A 23,175-nucleotide genomic window follows, 5' to 3' on the forward strand; every position below is an offset into this window, starting at 1 on the left:
CCCGCTCTCCCGCTCTCCCGGCTGAGGCGTGGCAAGCCCGCTCCCCGCTCTCCCGGCTGGAGCGTGGCAAGCCCCGCTCTCCCCGCTCTCCCGCGGAGCTCCAGCAAGCCCCGCTCTCCTCGCGCGGAGCTCCGCAGCCCGCGTCTCTCCGGCTGGAGCGCGGCAAACCCCCTCTCCCGGCCGGAGCTCCGGCAAGCCCGCTCTACCGGCTGGAGCGGCAAACCCCCTCCCCAGCCGGAGCTCCGGCAAGCCCCGCTCTCCCCGCTGGAGCGCGGCAAGCCCCGCTCTCCCCGGAGCGTGGCAAGCCCGCCTCCCAGCCGGAGCCCGGCAAGCCCCGCCTCTCCTCCTCTCCAGGCTCTGAGCCCAGGGCAGTGGAGTGCTAAGCCTGCAGAGAGGCTGAAAAGGAATGCTGGGATAAGTCCTAATACCCTGGAGGCCAATAAAAACGCTGGTGAGTGTCCACACCTGATGACCAGCGCTGCATCACCAGCGCTGGTCTCGCTACACCGGAAGCAGAACCAGGTGTACAGCCAGCGCTGCAAACAGGGAGTTGCAGCGCTGGCTGAGCTTTTAAGTGTAGACACCTGCTAAGTTGCAGCGCTGTAACCCCCTCACCAGCGCTGCAACTTGCAAGTGTAGACAAGGCCTTAGACTGAGAGCTGCAACATGATTAGTAGCTAGGCACTAAGGATATACAAAATCTCTCATTGCAATTAGATGAGCTGTCCGTTGCATTCAAATCAGTACCTCCCTCCTGCCAAGTCAATGCAATAATGCCAGCCTTGAAGTACTGCTCGTCACCAGGTGATACTACTGCAAGGAGACTAAAAAGTTCCCTTTACACAAGTGTAATTGGCAGTCAGATCTTGGAAAAGCTGCTGAGATCGTTTATAACGTAGTTCTTTTTAGCAGCTGGTGCCCTGAAGCAAGTCAAATGTCTGTCAGCTACATGAACATTTTTCACCGCAGTAACTTTTCTGGTCAAAGCTACTGCTTATCAGATATAAAACAAATGTCACATTCTGCATTTTCTTGTTCCTCTACGACAGCCCCCTGTTATGGGGCTGATACACCCTGTCACTCCCTCTGTGAGCGGGGGAGAGGTGCATTACAGCCCCCGTCTCGGGCTGCATGGCCCTTGGGCCTTAGTTCGTAACCTGGCCCTCGCGCTCAGAGCAGTGCAGCCCAGTGGCCAGAGTCAACAGTGCAAGTGAGCTGGGCCACCACCCCGGGTGGGCAGTGACCAGAATAGGGGGACCCAGACCTACCCTCTCCACCAGGTCCCAACCCATGGCCCTGTCAGTGGCAGGGTTGCCCATCACCAGCCTGCAGGGGATCCTACTGAAACGTGCAAGAGCCTATCTCCGGTTCTACAACCGTTTCCTCACAGTTTCCCTGGGTAGCTTCCTACCAGATTCTTTGCACTTTCCCACCTCCAGGTCTCCACAGTCTTTCCCCTCTTTGCAGTGTCCCGAGCCTGTAGTTGGGGTCTGTCTCTGGCAGGCTGGCCTCTCCGTCCTGGAGTGCAGATGTTCCTTCCCAAGGGGTCAGCAGTGCACCTCCTTCCTCATCAGTGGCCAGCCCAGACTGAGCTGCTCTGCTGCCTTTTATATCCTGTGTCCAGTTGGAGCATGCCCAGCAGAGCCGAGGGGGCATGGCCCCCTCAGTCAAGAGAGAAGGGTTAACCCCTGCTGTACCAGTGTGGGTCTGATACACCCTGTTACTCCCCACACCTGCATGCCCCTCAGTATCACCACTGCCTAATCTCTTCTAGTCTCCTGCACTCATCTCCTTCATTCACCATGGGCATGTTTCACAAAGACATAAGAATGGAGAAAGTTCAAGTTAAATTTAACTTTAAAACTACAAACAAAGTGTATAAAAACCAGAGACATCAAGGTGAAAACCAGTTACCCAACTGCACAATGTTACGCTGCTCTTTAGACTCCTTTCCCCCTTCCGCTGTTCTCTCTCATCATGCTTACTGTAAATGTAGACTAAATTCTGCTGTTCTCTCTCATCATGCTTACTGTAAATGTAGACTAAATTCTGCAGGACAGCGTATCTTTCATTAGTCTAGAAAGTCCTGTGCACAGTTCTGGTGCTGAATAGGTGTTGCTCAATTAGTCACTCTTTGCTTTTATTCAAAATTGATGGAAGTTGGTTGAAGGGCAAAAACATTCCCATCCCTTTTCTACAGGCAGCGAGTCGTTTCTCCGTGTACTTGACAGGGTTAAGGATTGTCTACTCTCCTTCTACTTCCCATTTTCAAACTCTGTTTAGGGTCTTGCTCATAGCTGTGATGGGACTTTTTTGAAAATAATCAAACCGCACTTAGAGTTTCATAGGGACTGTTGCTGAGTTGCACAGAACATGATCACTTGTCGGGTCCTGAAAATCTTTGAATTTTCAGCAACACAGGCCAATGATAAATTTGTCTTTTACATTTTGATCCCTAGATCGAATATTACTTGGGTAGAGTTTAGTATCCTCCATTTCTTTGTTGTCTTAGTCTGGGTACAAGACATTTATAATAAAAATATGTGATGGGGTGTGGTAGCGATGGTTACAAGATTACCACATTCCTCCCAGGGGCCAGATAAACACTGTCTGTATCACAGGAAAGTCTGGAATCTCATCTCTCCAAAGTGGGGAAAAAAACAACAACAAAAAAACCCCCACGTTTCTAGTTCTGAGTTGGGACATTTCACTGGGGACTAGTCAGACACCTGAAGCCAATGTCACTTTGGGAGAAAGTCCATCTTTAGGGAGCGTGGAGGAGGAAGTATTGTGGCAAGATTTTATGTAGTCTGAAGCTAAGACATTGTGGAATGTTAGATGGATCCCTGATGCATTACAGAGCAGAACGCAGATGATGCAGCCAAAACTTTAAATTAAATGCAGTTTATCACATAGTTGCAGAAATAAAGGAATTTTTCACATTGATCTCACCACCACTACCACCCAGTATGTGTAATTTATCTCCATATAAATTGATTTTCTTCAGCATGGTTTTAATATTCAGGGGGTTTTTTTTGTTTTGTTTTTAAATGTGGCAGTTCATCTATAAAGTAGATTTATTGTAGATTTTCAGTAGCGATTTGCCGTTTTGAACAGCTACCACCATTTGGGAAGCATTAAGTACAGATGAAGGACGCAACTCTAATATGTTAGCCATAATTCTTTTTTAAAAAACCCTCACTGTATTTCCAAGTATGATCACTAATAGATTAAGGATAGTCTTATGACCACATCTGATATATGAACTAGACACCTAAAATTAAGTCTAAAAAACTTTAGCAAACAGTCATAGCAAATCGTTACTCAAAGGTAAATAAAACTGTAGAATAAAGAAAAAAATCTCTTTCAAGTCCATCTGATGGCCACACTAATTTAAAATAATCTAAGGATGATGAAATTAACCCTAATAATGGTACAATGTATACGAGGCTATCTAACATTTAACCGATGGACTGGTAAGAGGGAAAGCAACAATGATGTCATCTGCAGGGTTTGTTGGCAGCATTGGTCTAATTCCATTTTCAGCTTGAGTTGAACGTATTTTGGGAACAGCTCCCACAAGGAATTAATAGAATTTAAAAAACATGATGTATGTGCATTACGTAAAAAATAATTAGAGCTCTCCCTCCTGTGTTTCTCTTCTGCAATTTGGTTTTGCACTCACTTACTTTCAGTCTGGAAAATGGAAACAGTAGGGAACTGCCATAGCCTAGGGAATATAAAGCGGTACAAAACTGCAGAATACGTCACATTGTGCTGCCCGCCAAAGACATGCACCATAGACAAGATGCCTTAGGAAGAATTAAATCCCAGGAGCACAATTAAACAATGCCTCCGCTGCAGGGATTCAAATTGGGCTCTTAGAAAGAAGGGGGCCTAGACAGAAGGTTCTCTAAGAAAAATGTGTGAAAAAACTGATCAGCAGTACCATAAGTACTGCTGGGCCTTTGTGGTTCGAAAACTGAGTTCCTAAGGACAGAACAGTGACTGACCTTGTATTTTCAATCTGCCAGTCAACTGAAAAAAAAAAAAAGTTCTTTATTGCACAGCTCAAGCTTAATGACTTCAAAAGTCCAGTCTGTTTTTACATCCAAACTATGTTAAATGAGCCTTTCAGTAGAATCCAACCAATTCATACAAGTTAAAGATTATAAAGACCTTGCTGATCATCCAGTTCGCCTTGACAGCAGGCTCAGGGGGCAAGTGGTGTGGCCTGTAATACTCCACCAGCAGAAAGAAGATTCAGGTTTTCCCTCAGCACTAAACACTGTCATTCAATTCTACTCGGAGTAGGGTTTGGCAACATGGGAAAGTGAGCGAGGCTGATTTATATTATAGCTTCCATGGGCAGACAATTAAAGATATTAGTTTTTTAGTGAAGAGTAAGCTCTAGATAATACGACAAATAGCAGCGATAAGAGTGCAGCTAATATATTCTAGCATTCACATCTATTTTATTGTAGAATTTTAACCATTTCCTAAATATATTAAAAGTAACTGTCTTTGCCTCTGTACCTCCTTTACCCCTTCTCCTGCCTGTCAGATCGTTTATTTCTTTGTTAGGCATCTTGGTCTCTTTGCTGGTTCCTTCAACCCTGTTTCTCTTTCCCTGGCTTGTGTTTTCTTCCTCTTTCTATGCATGGTCTGTCTAGGGGCTTCTACAATCCTACATCACTGTAGCATCTGAGCACCTCTCATTTCTGGATTTATCTTCACAATACCCATGTGAGGGAAGAAAGCATTACCTCATTTTACAGATGAGGAAACTGAGGCACTGAGAAGGGTAATGGCTTGCCTGAGGTCTCAGAGCAAGTGTGACGGAGTCTGGGACAGAACTTGTGGCTAAGCTGGAAGCCAGAAACTGAAAGACTGTTACAGGAATACCAAACGTCTGCTGACTGGAACACTGCAACGTCCCTACCAGGGATACTGAATTTAGTGTGTCATCAAAGATGGATTGACACAGTGGAAGCTGTGGACTTTACTCACTCACGTACGTATTGGCTATTATTGTGACAGCTTGGGGCTACTAACCCAGTGAGACACTGAAACCATCAAGTCTCAGCTGAGACGACTGCAAGAGCACTTTATATGAACTCAACAGCATCACCCCACTAATCTTCCTTCACCTCCTGCCCTGTTCCCAATCACCACCTCCATGCTCTGTCTTCTACCCCAAGCCTCAAAAGCGACTCAGCCTTACTCCCACAGGTGCCTCTGAGTTTGTCTGCTCAAGTGTCCTTTGCTTCCTACCATCTAGGCTTGGAGATATTCTCTCATCACACAGCTCTCCCTAAAATAATCAGGTGAAAGGGGTTGCAGGAGCACCAGCCACTCTCCTTTCCATGGGCAGAAAGCGAGGAGTCTGGCATGGCAGCAGTTAATAGGAGCCCTACTAAGGTCTCAGACTCTGACAGCACTTGGCTCCCCACTCTCAGGCAGTGCTAGTCATGCTTATTTGGCTCAGTGTCCTGCAGTGCATCAGCGCTACAGCAGATCCGTAGGACTTCCCACAGGCGAGCCTACAGAAAACAGCTGTACATTGAACAGTTAACAAGGCAACATACTGTGGTAATGCTATGGCTTTTCATATACCACTTTACCTAACGCTGGACCTAGCACCCACTGACCAGCTGTGCAGCTGCAGGCATTTTGCATCTGCACTATTTGGAGAAAGAATGGAACATGTTTTAGAGTTATCCCTAAAAAGGACAGTATTTTAATGTACTAATTAAGACGTCCTGTGGCACCTTATAGACTAACAGACGTTTTGGAGCATGAGCCTTCATGGGTGAATACCCACTTCGTCAGACGCAGGTAGTGGCCAAAAACTCAAAAGGTAATAACAAAATATATCCATACATTGGAAGCAGAAAGTCTGCTAAAACAACCAGTGGGACTCCTGGACGATCGAGATACAAAAGGAGTTCTTAAAGACAATAAAGTCATTGCGGAGAAACTGAATTCTTTGCTTCAGTCTTCACAGCTGAGGATGTCAGGGAGATTCCCAAACCTGAGCCAGCCTTTGTAGGTGACAAATCTGAGGATTTATCACAAATTGAGGTGTCACTAGAGGTTTTAGAATTGATAAACGTAACAGTAACAAGTCACCAGGACCAGATGGCATTCACACAGAAGTTCTAAAAGAACTCAAATGTGAAATTGCGGAACTACTAATTATGGTTTGTAACCTGTCCTTTAAATCAGCTTCTGTACCCAATGACTGGAAAATCGCTAATGAAACCCAAATATTTAAAAAGGGCTCTAGAGCTGATCCCGGCAATTACAGACCAGTAAATCTAACATCAGTACCAGGCAAATTAGTTGAAACAACCATAAAGAATAAAATTGTCAGACACATAGAAGAACATAAATTGTTGGGCAAAAGTCAACATGGTTTCTGTAAAGGGAAATCGTGTCTTACTAGGCTTGACTTGAAGGGGTCAAACAAACATGTGGACAAGGGGGATTCAGTGGACATAATGTACTTAGATTTCCAGAAAGCCTTTGGGTATGGCTACATTAGAAACTTCAAAGCGCTGTGTGAGTGTAGTCAGAGCCGCAGCGCTGGGAGAGAGCTCTCCCAGCGCTGCTTGTAAACCACATCCCTTATGGGTGTAGCGTGCAGCGCTGGGAGCCGCGCTCCCAGCGCTGCCGCCCTGATTACACTGACACTTTACAACCAGCGCTAGCATCTTTGCAAGCGCTCAAAAGGGGGGTGGGTTTTTTTTTTTTTTTTTTTGTCAACACCTCTGAGCGCGAAAGTTGCAGCGCTGTAAAGTGCCAAATGTAGCCAAGCCCTTTGATAAGGTCCCTCAAAGGCTCTTACTTAAAGTTGTCATGGATAAGAGGGAAGAGATCCTTTCATGGGCTGAGACTGGTTAAAAAGACAGGGACAAAGGGTAGGAATTAAATGGTAAATTTTCAGAATGGAGAGGAGAACTAGTGGTATTCCCCAAGGGTCAGTCCTAGGATCAATCCCATTAAATGTATTCATAAATGATCTGGAGAAAAGGTAAAAAGTGGAGGCGGCAAAGTTTGCAGATGATACAAAACTGCTCAAGAATAGTTAGGACAAAAGAAGACTGTGAAGAAACTTTAAGATCCTCACAATAACTAAGTGATGGGCAACAAAATGGCAAATGAAATTTAAAGTGGATAAATGTAAAGTAATGCACATTGGGAAAAATACCCCAAAGATATGTAAATATGACGGGGGCTAATTTAGCTACAAACTAATTCAGGAAGATCTTGGAATCATCGTGGATAAGTTCTCTGAAGATGTCCACGCAGTGTGCAGCAGCAGTCAAAAAAGCAAATAGGATGTTAGGAATCATTAAAAAGGGATAGAGAATAAGACAGAGAATATCTTATTACCCTCTATAAATCCATGGTACACCACATCTTGAGTACTGTGTACAGATTGTGGTCTCCTCATCTCAAAAAAGGATTATACTGGCATTAGAAAAGGTTCAGAGAAGGGCAACTAAAATGATTTGGGGTTTGGAACGGGTCCCATAGGAGGAGAGATTAAAGAGGCTAGAACTTATCAGCTTGGAAAAGAGGAGACTAAGGGGGGCTATGACAGAGATATATAAAATCATGAGTGATGTGGAGAAAGTGAATAAGGAAAAGTTATTTACTTGTTCCATTGTTCCCATAATATAAGAACTAGGGGCCACCAAAATAAATTAATGGACAGCAAGTTTAAAAACAAACAAAAAGGAAGTTCTTCACACATCACAGTCAACTTGTGGAACTCCTTGCCTAAGGAGGTTGTGAAGGTTAGGACTAACAGGGTTTAAAAGAGAACTGGATAAATTCATGGAGGTTAAGTCCATTAATGGCTATTAGCCAGGATGGGTAAGGAATGGTGTCCCTAGGCTCTGTTTGTCAGAGGGTGGAGATGGATGGCAGGAGACAGATCACTTGATCATTACCTGTTAGGTTCACTCCCTCTGGGGCACCTGGCATTGGTCACTGTCGGCAGACAGGATACTGGGCTGGAGGAACCTTTGGTCTGACCCAGTACGGCCATTCTGCTCCCTTATTAACATTAAGAAAGGCCTGAGAGCCCCCAGAAGCGGCGTCAAACATGTTCAACCCACTTCTGTTCCCTTTGCACATGCATGCCTCTTCAGTTTCAGCTTTGCTGTTACAGATCCAGGGAAGAACACACACAAACTGAGCATGAGACAGGAAGTGTAAGTGACTCAACTAGGGCTGGTTAACAAAATTAGGTTTTCAATTAAAATAAAATATTTTGACCCAAAATCCAAAGTATTTTTATTTGGAAATGCTTCCCCGGCCCATCATGGGAGCTGTAGTTTGGTTACCAAATGTCCCTACTCTCCACTGTGTGTCAGGCTTCCCAGATTGAGAACATCTTCCATGATGCACCATGGCAAGACACTCCCACTATATACTGTGGAAGTAGAACAAGAACTGATAGGGATTTCAATGCATGACAGTCTCTGTTAGCAAGAGTTAGGCCAGCTGTAACCCTAATAATGCAAGATTTGTAGAAGCGAGGATTGTGTGAGGCAAGTGGGAAAGAACTGTGTGAGAAGTTGTTGCGACCATGTGTCGATATAAGGAATACAGACTGGTGTCTAAATAGAAGTGAGAAAAATAAGATATCAGGATGGCCTATGTATAAATAAAATGCAGCTGTTGGTCATTATTGTATGTAACAAAAAGTATAAATGCTTGCTGTAATTGTTTACCTGGAGAGAGACCTGCCTAGGACTGGGGAAATCCTGTGTCCTAGGGCACTCCCTCCCTCTATACAATTGTAAAAAGAGAAAAAGAATCTGACTCTGCTGCACCAACCACAAAGTGAGAACTAAGTTTTTCTCCGACAATACGAATTCCCCTTTCTAAGAGGGGAGACCACAGTGCATCATGGGAGCTATAGCGCAACCAGGGACTGCAGGGGAACATGAACTTGACACATCCAAACTACAACTCTTACAAGGCATCACACCAGCCTTTCCAAAAAATAAATATTTTTGGTTTGGGCCAAAATGTTTGTGATTTCAAGTTTCCACAGAAAAACTGAAGTCTTCCAAGGGAAAAAAACAAAAAAACATTTTTTAACCTGCTCTACTATCAAACCAGAGTGTAGCTGTCTTCACATCAAGTTGTCAAAAAAATTAGAAAAATTTATAGTCTTAAATATTTAGAACTTTTAGTCAGAAATGTTTTTAAAATGGCACACGGTAAAGGTTCATTACTGTAGAAATCAAAAGAAATAATTCTTGAGCCTCCCTTGAAGAGTAATCAAGCAGATTTAGGATTTTGCTCATTGTTAAAGTCAATAAAGATGTTCGCATGCAATTATAAACGTTAAATGAAAACAGATTTAAACAATTCTGTGCAACAATGTTCTGCCATTAGGCTTGTGCATAAGAACCTGAAGTTACCTAAGGAACGAAAACTACAAACAAAGGTGCAAGTGTAAGAGGAAATACAAGAAGTCAGTAGATGTGTCAGCGAGATCTAATTTTTTCCAGTTAATCTAGTTGATATGTAAAAATGATTAACTACAAAGTGTCCTTTGAGAGTCTGTCCCAAGTGTCCTAAAATTATGTCCACAAGTCCCCATTAAAAAAGAAAGCAGAAAAGTCCAGTTTTCATTAACTCTGTGGTTACAACCTCAGAAGACAAAACTATTGCAGTTTCTCTCTGGATGAGCAAAAAGAACAGGAGTACTTGTGACACCTTAGAGACTAACAAATTTATTTGAGCATAAGCTTTTGCAGGCTAAAACCCACTTCATCGGCTGCATGAGGCTGGATAAAGGGTGTCAATGCAGACAAGCAGTTTTTCGGAGCTGCTGCTGCCACCATTTGCTCAGTCCCTCAGTTTCCTGGTGTCACGGAGTCACTGGGCAATGCTCTGGAACTACTCCATATGAAGCAAGTCAGGACTCTGGGGGAAGCATGCCTCCTCTCTGTGAGCAGAGCAAAAAGCTTACACAGCTTCAACCTTCCTGGGCCTGACCTCGGAGCATTCCGCACCACCTCCTCACACTGTGCACTTCCCACAGTGAGTCCGCACAGGCATGGCTCCTGGGGAAGCCAGAGCGCCCTGTGCCCCCAACTCCACAGTCAGATGTGACTCTCAGCCAGACAGTAAAACAGAAGGTTTATTAGACCAGTGGTCTCCAAACCTTTTTGACTGTACACCTCATCAGTAAAAATATTTTGAGTACGTGCCTCCTGCTCCCGGCCAAACTGTCGAAGCAAAAAAACCAAAAAACCAAACAAAAAAAAGCCACTCGGACTCCCGGCCGTACTGCGGAGGGGGGGTGGGGGAATATAAGGAGACGTGACTGTTGCAGAGGGCCAGTGTGTCGGCCATTTTCCATGCAGATACCACCTAGATACTTAAGAAAGGCATAGGGGAAACTGAGCCACCCACACAGGATTCAGAGAAAACATTAAGAACATTCCCACTTCGTCACACCTGGCTTCTTGATGGAAGGAAAATTCTTTCTTGGATAAAGGCTCTGTCCTTCCTTGGGTTGCAGGAAACAGGCCTCTACAATGTCCTCTGGCATTATCTGCAGTTCAGGCTGTCTGGGCCTTTGCTATTAAAGCTGGCTGCTCCTACTTCTTGGAGGGCAAAGCTAGCTGGACGAAGGACACAGGCCCCAGACAGCCTGAGCTGCAGATAATACCAGAGCACGTTGCAGAGGCTGGTTTCCAGTAATCCATGTCCCTCTTCAAATCAAGGGACAGAGTCTTTATCCAAGGCAGAGTGAGCTTCTCCAACATTCTCTTCCACTTCCTTATCCTAATAGAAGGGCTATAGGCATCCAGTGAGTAGAGGAAAGGAGAAAGGGTTTTAACTAAGGCTGTCGATTAATTGCAATTAACTCACATAATTAACTAAAAAAATTAATCACGATTTAAAAACTTAATTGCAATTAATTGCAGTTTTAATCGCACTGTTAAACAATAGTCTATCAATTGAAATGTATTAACTATTTTTGGATGTTTTTCCTACATTTTCAAATATGTTGATTTAAATTACAACACAGAATACCAAGTATACAGTGCTCACTTTATATTATTTATTAGAAACATTTGCACTGAAAAAATGATAAACTAAAGAAATAATATTTTTCAATTCACCTCATACAAGTATCGTAGTGCAATCTCTTTATTGTGAAAGTGCAACTTAAAAAAAAAAAAAATCTACATTCGTGTTACATAACCACACTCAAAACCAACCACACTCAAAACCAAAACAATGTAAAACTTTAGAGCATACAAGTCCACTCAGTCCTACTTCTTATTTGGCCAGTTGCGAAGACAAACAAGTTGGTTTACATTTGCAGGAGATAATGCTGCCCGCTTCTTGTTTATGTCACCTGAAAGTGAGAACAGGTGTTCGCATGGCACTTTCACAGCTGCCATTGCAAGGTATTTACATGTCAGATATGCTAAACATTTGTATGCCCCTTCATGCTTCGGCTTCCATTCCAGAGAACATGCTTCCATGCTGATGACACTCGTTAAAAAAACAATGCATTAATTACATTTTGACTTAACTCCTTGGAGGAGAATAATATGTCTCCTCCTCTGTTCTACCTGCATTCTGCCATATATTTCATATTATAGCAGTCTCAGACGATGACCCAGCAGATGATCTTTTTAAGAATACTTTCACAGCAGATTTGACAAAAAATGCAAAGACGGTACCAACATGAAATTTCTAAAGATAGCTACAGCACTCAACTCAAGGTTTAAGAATCTGAAGTGCCTTCCAAAATCTGAGAGGGACACGGTGTGGAGAAGGCTTTCAGAAGTCTTAAAAGAGCAACACTCCAATGCAGAAACTACAGAACCCAAATCATCAAAAAAGAAAATCAACCTTCTGCTAGTGGCATCTGACTCAGATGATGAAAGTGAACACCCGTCAGTCCTCATTGCTTTGGATTCTTATTGAGCAGAACCCATCATCAGCATGTACGCACGTCCTCTGGAATGATGGTTGAAGATGAAGGGACACATGAATCTTATAGAACATCTGGCATTTAAATATCTTGCAATGCTGGCTATAACAGTGCCATGCAAATGTCTGTTCTCACAGTCAGGTGACTGTAAACAAGAAGCAGGCAGCATTATCTCCACCAAAGTAAATAAACTTGTTCGGCTGAGTGACTGGCTGAACAAGAAGTAGAACTGAGTGGACTTGTAGGCTCTAAAGTTCTACATTGTTTTATTTTTGAATGCAGCTTTTTTTGTACATAGTTCTACATTTGTATGTTCAACTTTCGTGATAATGAGCTTGGATTACATTATTTGTATGAAGTGAATTGAAAAATACTCTTGTTTTTGACAGCACAAATATTTGTAATCAAAAATATAAAGTGAGCACTGCCCACTTTGTATTCTGTGTTGTAACCGAAATCAATATATTTGAAAATGTGGAAAATATCCAAAAATATTTAAATAAATTGTAGTCTATTAGAAAAATTAATGACGCGATTAAACAATATTCACTTGACAGCCCTAGTTTAAACCCTGTTTTTACACAGCTCACTCATTAACAACATGATCTGTTCTACACCCTTAAGAAGGATAGAAGTGCTTGCTTTTTTTGGACCTGTGGCTTTTGGAGTTTGCTACATTTACCCCAAGCAGGCTGTGAGCGGTTCTTATCTGCCTGGGAACCCTTATGCTCATAGTCAATCCTTCCCACAGCTGAGTTGTGGATTTGAGTGGCTGACAAAGCCTCGACACACCAGTTCAACTCAAAGTCCCATGTACTGACAGAATGAAGGTCAGTAGCTTGTGGCAACGCACAATTCACTCAATAATGCTCCTGAAAAGCTGATCCTACTGCCTCTTGGACTTGCCTTTATGCCTGCAGGGCTTCCCTACTGCTAGAGGCAGAGAGAACTCCCTAGAAAGGTGCAGTACTGGAGGACCCAGAGGGTCGGAGCTTCAATGCTCAGCTGATTCCTGAGGTGAGAATGGGAGGAGCAGAGCTAGAAGATGAAAGGATGTTGCTACTGCACAAAAACAAATAAAAGTTAAAGCTATAAAACCAAGTGGTCGAGAGAAGCTTAACTGCCAACTTGTTCTACCAATGGAGGTAGAACTTCTGGTTTTCTGAGCTGAAAGGTGGTTTTAGAGTCTTGGAGCTTCAGGCAACAAGACTGGTGCCCCCTGGGTGACAGGCATTACCCATTTACTAGGAACGAGAGAAGCTGTGGAGCAGAAAGTGAACTTAACAATCCAAAATTCTTGATAGTTTAATTCAGAGGTCCCTAAACTGTGGGGCATACCCCCCCATAGGGGGGCACAGAGGAGTGTTGGGGTGTGGCGCACAGTAGGGCCCAGGCGCTCCACTCCCAGCTCTGCTTTGGCCCCGCCCCCAACTCAGTCCCTCACCTCAGCCCCAGATCATGACCTAGCCATGGCTCTGCACCTATCTCTGGCCTAGTCCCAGCCCCACCTCCAGCCTAGGCCATAGCTCTGTTCCCGGCCCAGGCCCAACCCCAGCTGCGGCCCCAGCCTCATGCCCCTTACTCCTGTTCACGTCCTGTCCTGTCCCACCTCCCACGAGCCATGGCCCCGCTCCCGTCACGGTGTGGACAGGGGTGAGAAGGCACGTGAGCCTGAAAATTTCCAGGACCACTGGTCTAATTGCATTTATGCTCTCAAGAACAGCAAAAGTGGTAATATTGCATGAACTGCAAAATTCTGTGAAGCAACATTCTCTGTGTAATCTTACACAGTGTTTAAATTTATGCTTGTTTGTGATTTCCTGATTAGCTCTGACTAAAGTCTTTGAGATGTATCATCAAAAATCAATACGCTGCTGCAAACTAGTCATGCTAAATGAAACAAGGAGGATGGCCCAGCGGCTAGGGCGCTAACCTAGAACTTGTGGGGCCTGGGTTTTAAGTCTCAGCTCCACCACAGTCTGAGACCCCATTGACAAATTGCTTAGCGTCTCTCTGCCTCAGTGCCCCATCTGCAAAATTGGGGATCAGCATTTCTTTACTGCCTGCGGCGTTCAGACGATAATTACAGATTGTGATGTCTGCAGAAAGTGGATTGCTTCATGTATCATATCTAGCGATAACTCAGAAGCAGTTCCTGATATTGTATTTGCTGTTCCATGCATGACTGTCACTATTACGTGTATTATGGTAGTGCCCAGAATGTGCAATGTGCTGGCTGCACAAAGAAACAGTCCTTACCCTGAAAAGTTCACAGACTAGGAAGGAAATCTGACAGTTGTCACTGCCATTGCACCTTCTTATCTGTCTTCTCTTCATGGACAGTGAGACCAAAAAAAGCTAGAAGACTACAATTGCATGAGGAGAGAGAGGGGAAAAAATATAAAAAGCAAGCAGAGCTGTAATAAAACCCCCTTCGGTGCGCTCTGCCCAGAAAATTCACAATGTCAAAACAGTAGAGAAAAATGTTTGACATCAAAGACTAAACGCAACAGTAATAAGGCTTCAGGAGAGCCTATAGTAATTATATCAGGGAAGCAGACAGGCGTTTAGCCCCCTCCCCAACTCGGATCGTTAGTTAGTTAGTAAGGTATGCAGAACTGAATCCTGAGACCAAGATACACACCCTAAGGCTTTACCTACTCTCCACTTCCTTAGTTTCCCTATCATTACTTCTGCAGGGCCAGCTCCGCTGGTGGGAATATTAACATAGCTAAGCCTGTGGTGTTTTGACCACCATCTCATCTAGACTACCCCAAGCAGGGTTAGATGATTAGTTAAAATGCCAACAGGCAGTCTAGAGCTATGTTTTCATTCCTGGAGCTTCATGGGTAGTTGAACCAGTGGGAAATTAAGAGAAAAAGCTTAGCACAGACCTAGTGCAAGCGTATTGCGTGTGTAAGTCTTGGAATCGTTTATTTCAAGAGTGCATATATCCATCCCTACAAAATTTAGATTCGGAATCATTCTACATATAGCCAAATAATTTTTCTTTAGTCTTTTTAATGCTGACTGTCTGATTGAGAACTCTGAAGGCAGAAACGCTCTATTCTAGATCACTGGCAACAATAGCACAAGCTTCCCCTATACTACCACACAAGCCTTCTCTCATATATGCAGGGAGTGAGAGGGTAGTTCTGTCTGCATACAATCAGTGTTTGGCCATCTCTCCTGCAAGTCTGGACAATGATGTCAATACAGAGTTTTTTGGAGGGGAGTATGAGGGGTGTAAAATGATCCCTCTTACAGGAACTGGGCTTAGACCCAAATGATTTCACATGGACCACTACACAGCTATCAGTAGGGCAGCCTATGCAGGGGTTCCAGTCCCCACTCCCCACCCAGTAGTCAGCAGGGGCACAGAACTAGCTCTCTTGCTCTTACTGATGCAGCCAAGTCCTTGTGGATACATTTGTTGAGATGGCTCCACGGCCCATGACTTTTTGTTGAAATGGTGAGCGTACTGCTGGTTACTTCTATGCATCTGATGTTATGCATGTGCGAGTATTGATATGGTTTAATGTGTATTGTGTAGTGTTGTACACAAAATACACACATGCCCCTCCAAAAGCAGTCAAATTTAAATTCCTGTGCACGCTCCTTGATCATGATTGGTTTTGGCCATGACCTAAATTGGAAACAGGGACTTGAATTTACGTTTCCACATCCCTTCACAGAACTGGACCATGCAGTCTACTTACACAGCTGAACGCTACTCACCTAAGGCAAACAACTGCCCACAGTATATTTTATAAGCACTTCACTGTGTAGAAGTTCCAATGTTTACATGCAGCAAAGTTAACTGCATAACTGGTTTATTAAAACAAATTTATAAAGTAGATTTATTCTTTTGTGGAGCTGAAACACAGCTAATCCCCTCCATTTCTAATCTAACATTCTGAAATACTGCAGGGAATCCAGGGCCAGTTCTACACTGGAAACTGAACACATGTTTCAGAACCATAGCAACCAGTAAAAAAAAAAAAAAAAAAAAAGATAAATGAGTCTGGGATTTAAAAAAAAAAGCATATATAAAGTCAGAAAAATAATAGGAATAACTAGGCAACTCTTTGGCTTTATTCATCCTATTGGGAGGAAATAAGCAACATTTTATACAAGCTAGACAAAACTCATTTGTATTCAAGGAAGCACCATTTTACAGAAGAAGGTGCCTGCATAAAAGAGCATTTACAAACATGCACGTAAGGACACAGTCATTTGGACAGAGCATAGACTTGCAGATACTAGTGACTATGAGGGAAAATGTCTAGTGATTAGAGCAGGACTCTAGGAGTCAAGAACTTATGAAGTCTGACTGTTTTAAGTTGTATGACCTTAGTCAAAATTACTTAACCTAAATGAATCTTTCTTTCAACAGTAAAAATTCACTTGCTCACCATAAAGCAGGTTGAGAAAGTCAAGTGATGTTACTACTCATTGGAATTGGGATGAAGATGAATTTGGGCAATCCTCATTTTAGTTGTGTTTGTTGTTTTTAAAGAGATACTGAAACAGCTCCCATTGACTTTAACACAGTTGTACGAGTTCTGCACCTCTGGGAAAAAAAGAGCACCTTACATTATGCCTAAATAGTCACTGTATTCAGATCCAAGTAACAGTGATAACTTCTTAAATCAGTTACATGTACAGAAGCAAAATTCTCCATCTTGCTAGTATGAAGCATGTTCTGCCAGGCAGGTAAGTGCCATGGAAGCTCTAACCGTCAGTTCCTCACATCACACATTTGATACCTGCAGCTCAGAGACACTCAAAGCTGTGAAATCCTTTCCTACCATCACTTTGGAAAAGGAGAATCTACTAAGTTATTTCCTAATCTTTAAAAAAAACACTAAAAAAGATGAACTTCTCACTGATCACTAGAAACAAGGGCCAAGATATGTCAATAAGGTTTTCAGAATCTGAATGTCTTTGCATTAATTTTTGTGGTAGTCCGGATGACACTTATTGACATGTGTGATTGGTACTGGTAGAATCAATTCTATGTAGTACATTTTAAGAAATGTGACAGTTTAATACATATCAAAGAATAATTCAGTGACAACAATAATCTAAGAGACTTGAGCTACTTATGAAAGCAACTTCCCTCCATGCGGTAAAGTAACAACCAAAATCCACATTAAGCTTTAGCACAGGAGCACAGGCTGCCCTACTTAATCAGAGGCTTCCTTTTTATCTTCACTTGTATTAGCCTAGGAGCCTCATGCATGGGCCAGGGCTGCAAAGTGCTAGCCATTGTACAAACGCAGAAAAGACAGTCCCTGTCCTAAGGAGCTTACAACCTAGTGTTTATTGCAACGAAGAGCTTGTACAAAGAGGCATACTTTGTCCATCACATGAATGACTAGACACATCAGAAGTCTTAAATACTAGTGTTCAATGTTTAAAATAATTATTTTAAATCAGTCATTTACAGATATCAATTTTCAAACAATTTGCAAGTAGGAAAACTACAGGGAAAGTTTAAGTGTACTTAATCCATAGCAGGTCTCCCTTTTAAAAACCTGATTTGCTGCTAATATTTTTGAAGTCAGTGTTTGATTTAAGAAATTGACAAACATTCATTGTTATAAGCTTCACAGACAACTAGTATGATGCATGCTCTCCCTTGCTGTTTTTATGTTGTGTTTATCATGTAAAATTTACTAGCAAATCTTTCCAAAATCCAACTGCTTGCATGCTGTAGGACTATCAATGGTTTTCTCAAGCCAAGAAACATGGAAACTGTACAAGTTCTCAGATACCCAATAGGTTAATCTTTGTGCTACACGAATACAGTGCTACACGAATGCAGTACTATTTTCATGTGGCAATTAGGACGATTATTGAAAACAATTAGACTTGAGAATAAAGGTATAGAATAGTTTCATTTAAAAAACAAAAAAACACTTTCAAAACTGGTGAACTATTTTATAACTGCAGCATAGAGTTAACCACAAACCTGAAAGGTCTTGAACAGATTTTCCATTGGAGCAGTGTTCCCTTCCCTACTCCCCCTCAGTTTAGACTGAGGCATAAATCTGTTCTACCATTAGATATTCCCAATGTAGCCATGAACCATGGCAAGTTAAGGTCACTGAATGGTGAACAGTTTCATTTAAAAAACAAAAAATCCTAGAAACTTTGAAACTAAAAACAGAGTTGGAATTTGTGGTCATGGTCAAACAGTGATAAAAATCAAGAACAGATAAAGCCACAAACAAAACTAAGATTTGCAGACTTGGTTTTGTTGAAGCAGAGGAGCCAGTGCTATTTAATCAAAAGCACAAAGCATCAAGTGTTTGTTACAGTGAACAGAAAAGCCAAAGCTTGAAGAATTCTAAAATTCAGTGCAGAAGAGAGATTGTCTAAAGTAAAGCAGCAACACAGAAAAAGTAAAACAGAGAAGAGCGACACTTGTGTGCTTAAAAGTATTCATCACAAAACCTAATGAGACTCGGGTGAGAGCACAGGTACCACCTGTGATACGCGTTCTAGAATCATGGGTAATGTGGTAACGCAATTTTAAACGGTAGTTGGTTGAATTTTGCCCCTGCTCTCCTTCATATGAAACTACTCTGTAACAGTGAGGGTATATCATCATCCCACGTCCCCACCACTACAGGATGTGGAAAAGTATACCTAACCAAAAAAAATACTTTTATTCACAGGTATGATCTAGAGTTGTGCACTAACGCCCATGGGGATCCTATTGGGATCCACAAAGTTCCCTAGTGTGGGTCTGAAACATGACTACATGCACAAGGGCCAGTTAGCGTGCAGTAAAATTTACATCTCTCTAGTGCAGACTAGTGCACTGTGTAGATGAGCCCTAATTGATTAACTGGCCCAATAGCTTTAGAGCCCATTACCAGATGTGGCTTTGAGACTACCATCAATACCCTGGGCCAGTTTTATCTTTTCTACTTGTTCAGAGAGTGAACGACGGAGCATTAATCAAGTTGTTTTGGTTCAGCAAATGCTTTAAAGGTCATTTGTAAATATTAAAACCTCCATACGTTTACAAAAGTACTATCAATTTGATATCCAGTCCTTACCCATGCTGATTGCAGTGGCATTTGAGAGCCACACCATGCAACTGGGTGGGCAAAGAGTTCTGAGTAGGAAACATTTGAGCATAAAATAAAACGCTGTCAGTACCATAATGTGCCTTGGGCAGATTGTGTTTCAAGGAGAAAGAACCTACTTTCTTTCTGAGCCTCCCCCCTCTCTCCACCCCCCAACATGCTATAAAAACTCCACAGCCCACCTGTGCTACAATAACTGTTTTTCTCATATCCAGTAGATTGAAAGACAGGGCCGGCATTAGGAGGCAGCAAACAGGGAATTGCTGGGGACCCCACAAAGCTAAGTTAGTTGGGCTTTGGCTTTCTACCCAGGGCACCAGTAAGTCTGATGCCAGCCCTGCTTTCTTGTTTATTTTGGTGAACCTCCTGAAACCTGCTTGCGGCTCCACAGGGGCCATGGACTCCCTGGTTGAGAACCAGTAATCTAGACCATCCGACAGGTGTTTGTCTAACCTACTCTTAAAAATCTCCAATGATGGAGATTCCACAACCTCCCTAGGCAATTTATTTCAGTGCTTAACCACTCTAACAGTTAGGAAGTTTTTCCTAATGTACAACCTAAACCGCCCTTGCTGCAATTTAAGCCCATTGCTTCTTGTCCTATCCTCAGAGGTTAAGGAGAACAATTTTTCTCCCTCCGCCTTGTATCCACCTTTTGTGTTAAGTTCAGTTATATTGTACAACATGGGAAAGTTGACATTTCCTAGGAGATCTTCTATATCACTGACACAACCCTGAGGATTTCCATTTGTCTCAGCTTTAACCCCTGCCTCCGTAAGATCTCATATCACAGCCATCTTCTTCCACCACTGAGCAGCTCCTCATTTGCCTAGAGGAGTAACTAACAGGTAATCTCAAAGACTCCCTTTCCTATCAAGGCCTAACCATTCTGTACCTTCAAGCAGCTTACGGTAGGGGGAACCTAGATCACCTATACAGTAGCACAGATCTACCAATAAGCTGGTGAAAGCAACGCATTTATTTTGATCAAACAGCATTTTCACACAAGACAGATCTCTAGACTAAGATGGCAGAGATTTAACTGAATAAATACAAGATTCAAATCCAGCACTTTGACATTCATGTAACCCATCAGAGTTAGACTGATATAAAACAAGGCAGCAATTGTTTAATGTTACAGTACCTGACTGGAAGACGTATCTGGCTAAGCCTTGCATTAACTCTGCCGGCCACGTAGGTGGCGCTGACTCCCCTGTTTCTCTCTTTAGTCGAAACGTCAACTCGAATCCAAAACCACTTGGCCCATCCGTTCCTGTAAATCTGGAGGGAAGGAAAAGCAAAAAGATCATATATTTCACCTTAACAAGGGTGGACCTAAGGAATATGTAAATGAGAGCAGCAGCAGATATGCTTGGCATTGGTTTTCAAGAGGTTATACCTTTTCTTCCTAGGACGAATGAGGAGTTCAGAGCTTCTCTAGTTGTGTTTAAATCTACATGCATCCAAATGGCACAGAATCATTAGGTTAGCCAGCTAGTTTCTGCATAAAACTAATACAGTAATTCAGAAATTAAAAAAAAAAAATCTGAACACAGTATTCTGGGATATGGCATGGAATATTCTGTACTGGAGACAGGTCAATGGAAAAAGGTGAAAAAAGTCTTACTATAAGCACTGATTTAATCCCTTCTGCTACTTCAGTGTGTGTTATGGATGTCAGCAGTCCACTGGAACTAGCACTACAGGTGTATTTTGTCTAGAGTATCCAGATAAGGTAGGCAGCACTGAAAGTGTTAAACAAGAAACTGACTACAGAAGAAACAGGGTGAATGCTTGGTTAATTACTTTAGTAGGAATTAGGTGGCAGGTTTATTGGATTGTATTTTGCAAGCTCTACTCAGGAGAGTAAGGCCACATTGGTAGAAGTGGGGAGATCAAGTCTGAAATGTAGGCAAGACTGTCCAGTGGAAAATTAGTAAGGCTTCTGATATCGTCTCACATAACCTTCTCAGAAACAAACTAGGGAAATACAACCTAGATGGAGCTACTATGAGGTGGGTGCATAACTGGTTGGAAAAGACTGTTCCACAAAGGTAGTTATCAGTGGTTCACAGTCAAGCTGGAAGGGCATATTGAGTGGGGTCCTGCATGGAGCAGTTCTGGGTCCAGTTCTGTTCAATATCTTCATCAATTGTTTAGATAATGGCACAGAGTACACTTATAACCTTTGTGGATGATACCAAGCTGGAGGATGTTGCAAGTGCTTTGGAGGATAGGATTAAAATTCAGAACAATCTGGACAAACAGGAGAAACATTTTGACGTAAACAGGATGAAATTCAATAAAGGACAAATGCAAAGTACTCCACTTAGGAAGGAACAATCAGTTGTACACATACAAAATGGGAAATGCGTGCCTAGGAAGAAGTACTGCAGAAAGGATTCTAGGGTCAGCGGATCACAAGCTAAATATGAGTCAGTAACACTGTTGGCAACAACAAACAAACAACAAAAAGCAAGCAAACAAAACATTCTGCGACATATTAGTAGGAGTGCTGTAAGCAAGACAAGAAGTAATTCTTCCGCTCTACTCTATGCTGATTAGGCCTCAACTTGAATAGCGTGTCCAGTTCTGGGCACTACATTTCAGGAAAGATGTGGACAAACTGGAGAGTCTCCAAAGAGAGCAACAAAAATGATTAAAGGCCTAAAAATCATGACCTATAAGGGAAGACTGAAAAAACTGGGTTTGTTCAGTCTGGAGAAGAGACGACTGAGGAGGGCAAAATGATAACGGTTTTCAAGTACATAAAAAGTTGTTATAAGGAGGAGGGGAAAAAAATTTGTTCTCCTTAAACTCTGAGCATAGGACAAGCAATGGGTTTAAATTGCAGCAAGTGTGGTTTAGTCTGTGGAATCTCCATCATTGGAGGCTTTTAAGAGCGGTTATAAAAAAACCTGTCATGGATGGTCTAGATAATACTTAGCCCTGCCTTGAGTGCAGGGGACTGGACTAGGAGACCTCTCCAGGTCCCTTTCAGTCCTATGACTTCTGGCTTGAATATCAATAGTCCATCACTCTGAGTTCTACATTTCACTTACACAGAAAGGAAAATGTCTGCTCTCACAGATGCCGAAGACTGACAAAACATCAGACTTGCTGTGAAATTTCTAAGTCAGATGTACAAAAATTTAAGTCCACAAAATTCGAGACCAGTTAGTGATTCTAGCCTCCTTCATACTAATGCCATCACATCTTTTACTTGCTTGTTATGGCTGTGCCAGGAAGTTCAAAGCAGACATATCACAGAAAACCCTTCATAAGCCAATACCATTCTGTAAGTTGCATAAATTTGCAAGAAACTTTAACTTGCAAAGTTCACGGAAAAAGTGAATTTCTTGGATCCAGGTCCCTTGCTGACATCTATGAAAGATACAAATATAATGCAAAAGGTGTTAACATTCTACTAAACACACTGAAACAGGGCAGTCAAAAAGTTGACTAGGAGTATTTCCCAGCTGTGGTGCAGGGACCACCGGTGATGTTCAGAGCACTTCCAGGTGCCATAATGGCAAAGAAGGTGTCCCTTCACACACAGATTCTTCCCAGGAATTCTGGGATGGACAACAGCTCTCAGGATTTTGAGCTTAACAAAAAACCCCAAAACTCAAGTACTACTGTGTACTCTTTAGAGCTGCATCATCATTAGGCTTGGCAGAATTTTTTTTGTTTTGTTTTGTAATCGCAACAGATTGATTTTTATTACTAAGCCCTTTTTTTATTTTTATCAATTAAATTTACAGTTGTAGGAAATTACAGAGGAGTCAAACATTAGAGTATCAGACAATTATTTAACGATAGCAGATGGTTATAAAGCTTTAACTTTTTTAATCTAAACATTAAAAACAAATTGTCAACATCACATCAAAATATACAACATAAATATCCTTAAACCACACTCTAGGTTCTTAAGCAGCCTTAAGTGTCTTTCTTTGCCTATCTGTAAAGTTCGATTATTGATGGAAATATTTTTCATGGGTTTCTTGCACAGTGAAATCGATATTTACCAACATTTACAGATAAAAGTCAAATCATGCCAAGCCTAATCATAACAACCTTTGTTGG

General features: G+C 42.3%; 1 protein-coding gene across 1 annotated transcript in view; it reads right to left on the minus strand.

Moving 5' to 3' along the window:
- Positions 1-23,175, minus strand: part of SUFU (SUFU negative regulator of hedgehog signaling) — a 112,748-nt gene that overhangs the window by 64,879 nt on the left and 24,694 nt on the right. The window contains exon 2 of the mRNA XM_075072970.1: positions 20,234-20,370. Within this exon, the coding sequence (XP_074929071.1) occupies positions 20,234-20,370 (137 nt within the window). The remainder of the gene's footprint in view (positions 1-20,233; positions 20,371-23,175) is intronic.

The sequence above is a fragment of the Chelonoidis abingdonii genome, chromosome 16 (genome assembly GCF_003597395.2).
Source record: "Chelonoidis abingdonii isolate Lonesome George chromosome 16, CheloAbing_2.0, whole genome shotgun sequence".
NCBI classification, from domain to species: Eukaryota; Metazoa; Chordata; order Testudines; family Testudinidae; genus Chelonoidis; species Chelonoidis abingdonii.